The sequence below is a fragment of the Coregonus lavaretus genome (assembly GCF_964263955.1).
Source record: "Coregonus lavaretus genome assembly, contig: HAP1_SCAFFOLD_1071, whole genome shotgun sequence".
NCBI classification, from domain to species: domain Eukaryota; kingdom Metazoa; phylum Chordata; class Actinopteri; order Salmoniformes; family Salmonidae; genus Coregonus; species Coregonus lavaretus.
In genome coordinates, this window is record NW_028166882.1 from 160001 (window position 1) to 162500 (window position 2500).

General features: G+C 51.7%; 2 protein-coding genes across 2 annotated transcripts; both read right to left on the bottom strand.

The window, feature by feature from the left end:
- Nucleotides 1-15: 15 nt before the first annotated feature.
- Nucleotides 16-390, bottom strand: LOC311114169 (histone H2B; the record flags this gene model as incomplete). The annotated part of the gene is made up of 1 exon (XM_084189444.1): nt 16-390. One exon carries the CDS (start codon nt 388-390, stop codon nt 16-18), a length of 375 nt encoding a protein of 124 aa, XP_084045570.1.
- A 764-nt stretch (nt 391-1154) lies between these two features.
- On the bottom strand, nt 1155-1466 carry LOC311114146 (histone H4; the record flags this gene model as incomplete). The annotated part of the gene is made up of 1 exon (XM_084189423.1): nt 1155-1466. One exon carries the CDS (start codon nt 1464-1466, stop codon nt 1155-1157), a length of 312 nt encoding a protein of 103 aa, XP_084045549.1.
- Nucleotides 1467-2500: the final 1034 nt, after the last annotated feature.

Here is a 2500-nt window from a genome sequence, read left to right on the forward strand (position 1 = left end):
GTCCAAATGCGCTGTTTACTTGGAGCTGGTGTACTTGGTTACGGCCTTGGTGCCCTCGGACACGGCGTGTTTGGCAAGTTCACCGGGGAGTAGCAGGCGCACGGCGGTCTGGATCTCCCTAGAGGTGATGGTAGAACGCTTGTTGTAGTGGGCCAGGCGAGAGGACTCTCCGGCGATACGCTCGAAGATGTCGTTCACGAACGAGTTCATGATTCCCATGGCCTTGGAGGAGATGCCGGTGTCGGGGTGGACCTGCTTCAGGACCTTGTACACGTAGATGGCGTAACTCTCCTTCCTGGACTTTCTGCGCTTCTTGCCGCCCTTCCCTGCGGTCTTGGTGACGGCTTTCTTGGAGCCCTTCTTGGGCGCTGACTTTGCTGGCTCGGGCATGATGATGTCTCGTTGCTTCTCAGAAACGAATGAGGGGGTGAAGGGCGCTTACCCGTCTTATGAAGAGGAAGCTAATCAAAGTCGGCGGCCGTGGACACTCCCCTGCTTGCTCGTAGGCGCCCCTGCTATTTGCCCAGTGGAGCTCTAGCGCTCAAAAGAGCCTTCCGCTCAGAGGCTAGCTTCCCGAACAAAGACAATTGAGGGCGCGCGCGCGGGTCCTCACCCCCTCCCTCCTCTCTATAGCCTATGCTCTGTGACCGATGGGGAATTGTGTGTTTCAAAAGGGGGGCCTGAATAGTTGTCCGAATGGCACGATTGTTGTGCCACATAATGCTGGTGATAGAATTGCCCACGTTGGCACCGTCAGACATAGGGCTCCCATTTTGGACTGTGTGTGTGTGTGTGTGTGTGTGTGTGCGCGCGCGCGAACGCTGTCCCCCTCTTTTCGAGCCACATCTACCGACGGGTGGTGGTTTTATGTTGTCCAAATGCCACTATTGCTTGACCCAAAATAACAACGTCACTACACTTTGCCACTGTCAGATATAGGCCTCCCTCTGTGCGCTAAAACGGGAAGGGACATTAGAATCCGCTATTTAATACTCCCTGTCCACTCGAAGTGGCTCATACTTTCCTACCAAATAGCATACGGAAGAAAAGAAAAAAACACTATATGGAATGGGCCCTTTTGAAGCGGATGTGGGTGGCTCTTAAAAGAGCCTTTGGGTTCGAGTCGGGGTGTTGAGGTTCCGAAGAGAGTGCGTTTAACCGCCGAAACCGTACAGGGTGCGTCCCTGTCGTTTCAGAGCGTAGACCACGTCCATGGCGGTAACGGTCTTCCTCTTGGCGTGCTCGGTGTAGGTGACTGCGTCACGGATCACGTTCTCCAGGAACACCTTTAGGACACCGCGGGTCTCCTCATAGATCAGACCGGAAATACGCTTCACGCCGCCGCGGCGAGCCAGACGGCGGATAGCGGGTTTGGTGATTCCCTGGATGTTATCGCGGAGAACTTTTCGGTGACGCTTGGCGCCTCCTTTTCCAAGTCCCTTGCCGCCTTTGCCTCTTCCAGACATGGTGTGTTCGCTAGTTGAGTTCAAGTGAATGAATGACTTCAGCGCCGGTGCGTGGTGCGCTATTATCTGCGTTTGGTCGACCTGATTGAGGCCATCGGCACAGAAAGCGCGCCTCTGTGATATGTTCGGAGGCGTTGCAAAGGGGAGGGCGCTCGTTCTAGGGGACTAGGGAGGAGCGATTACAAAGGTGACGTGAAAGCAACTACCGTGCGCGGGAAACATACTCCAATACTGATATAGGCTATGTGGAACACAAGGCCAAACGGTGACAACTGGGAGATCAGCTAGTACACTGTGTCCCTGTCCTCATATTGTTGTTGTTGTTGTTGTTGTTGTTGTTGTTGTTGTTGTTGTTGTTGTTGCACCTGATTTTACTCATTGAGGACTTGCTAATTAGGTGACAGGTTGTTCAGTCAGCTGTGGCTCTCCAGGGCTACAAGAAAAATGGGTATTGTTGGGGGTAGGCTACTCTACCGCTGGAGTTGGGAAACACTGACCTAGTAGGATGAGTCTGTTTAGCTATGGAAGGACGTGTCGTATTGACTGTCATTAATAAACATCACTCTTCTTCTTTCTTCTCTAGACACCACTCGGCCTGACAGTAAGGGGGCCAAGAGGACCTGGGGTGCGGATGGGAGGGGTGGTGATCCCTCTGCAAGCTGGAGCGTTTACAAAATAGTTGTCATCATCCTTATGCCTAATGTGTGTTGCAGCCAAACAGCACACACTGTTTGTGTGACTCCCTGACATTACGCAATGATGTAAGCACATTTGGGAATGTCTTCCATATTGTTGCATAAAGACGACCGTGTGCATAAACTGTGAGACCGAGAGTGGCGTACCTTTACCCACACACACACACCCACACACACACACACACACACACACACAATGAAGGGATTGATTTCCTACGCATACAGAGGTGATAGTGATGTGCCAATATTGTATGGTACCTTTCTTAGCAAACCAATAATAAAGCTTCTTATAATGGAATTATTGTTATGATGTTGATCATTTGTATTGCCGCAGGATAG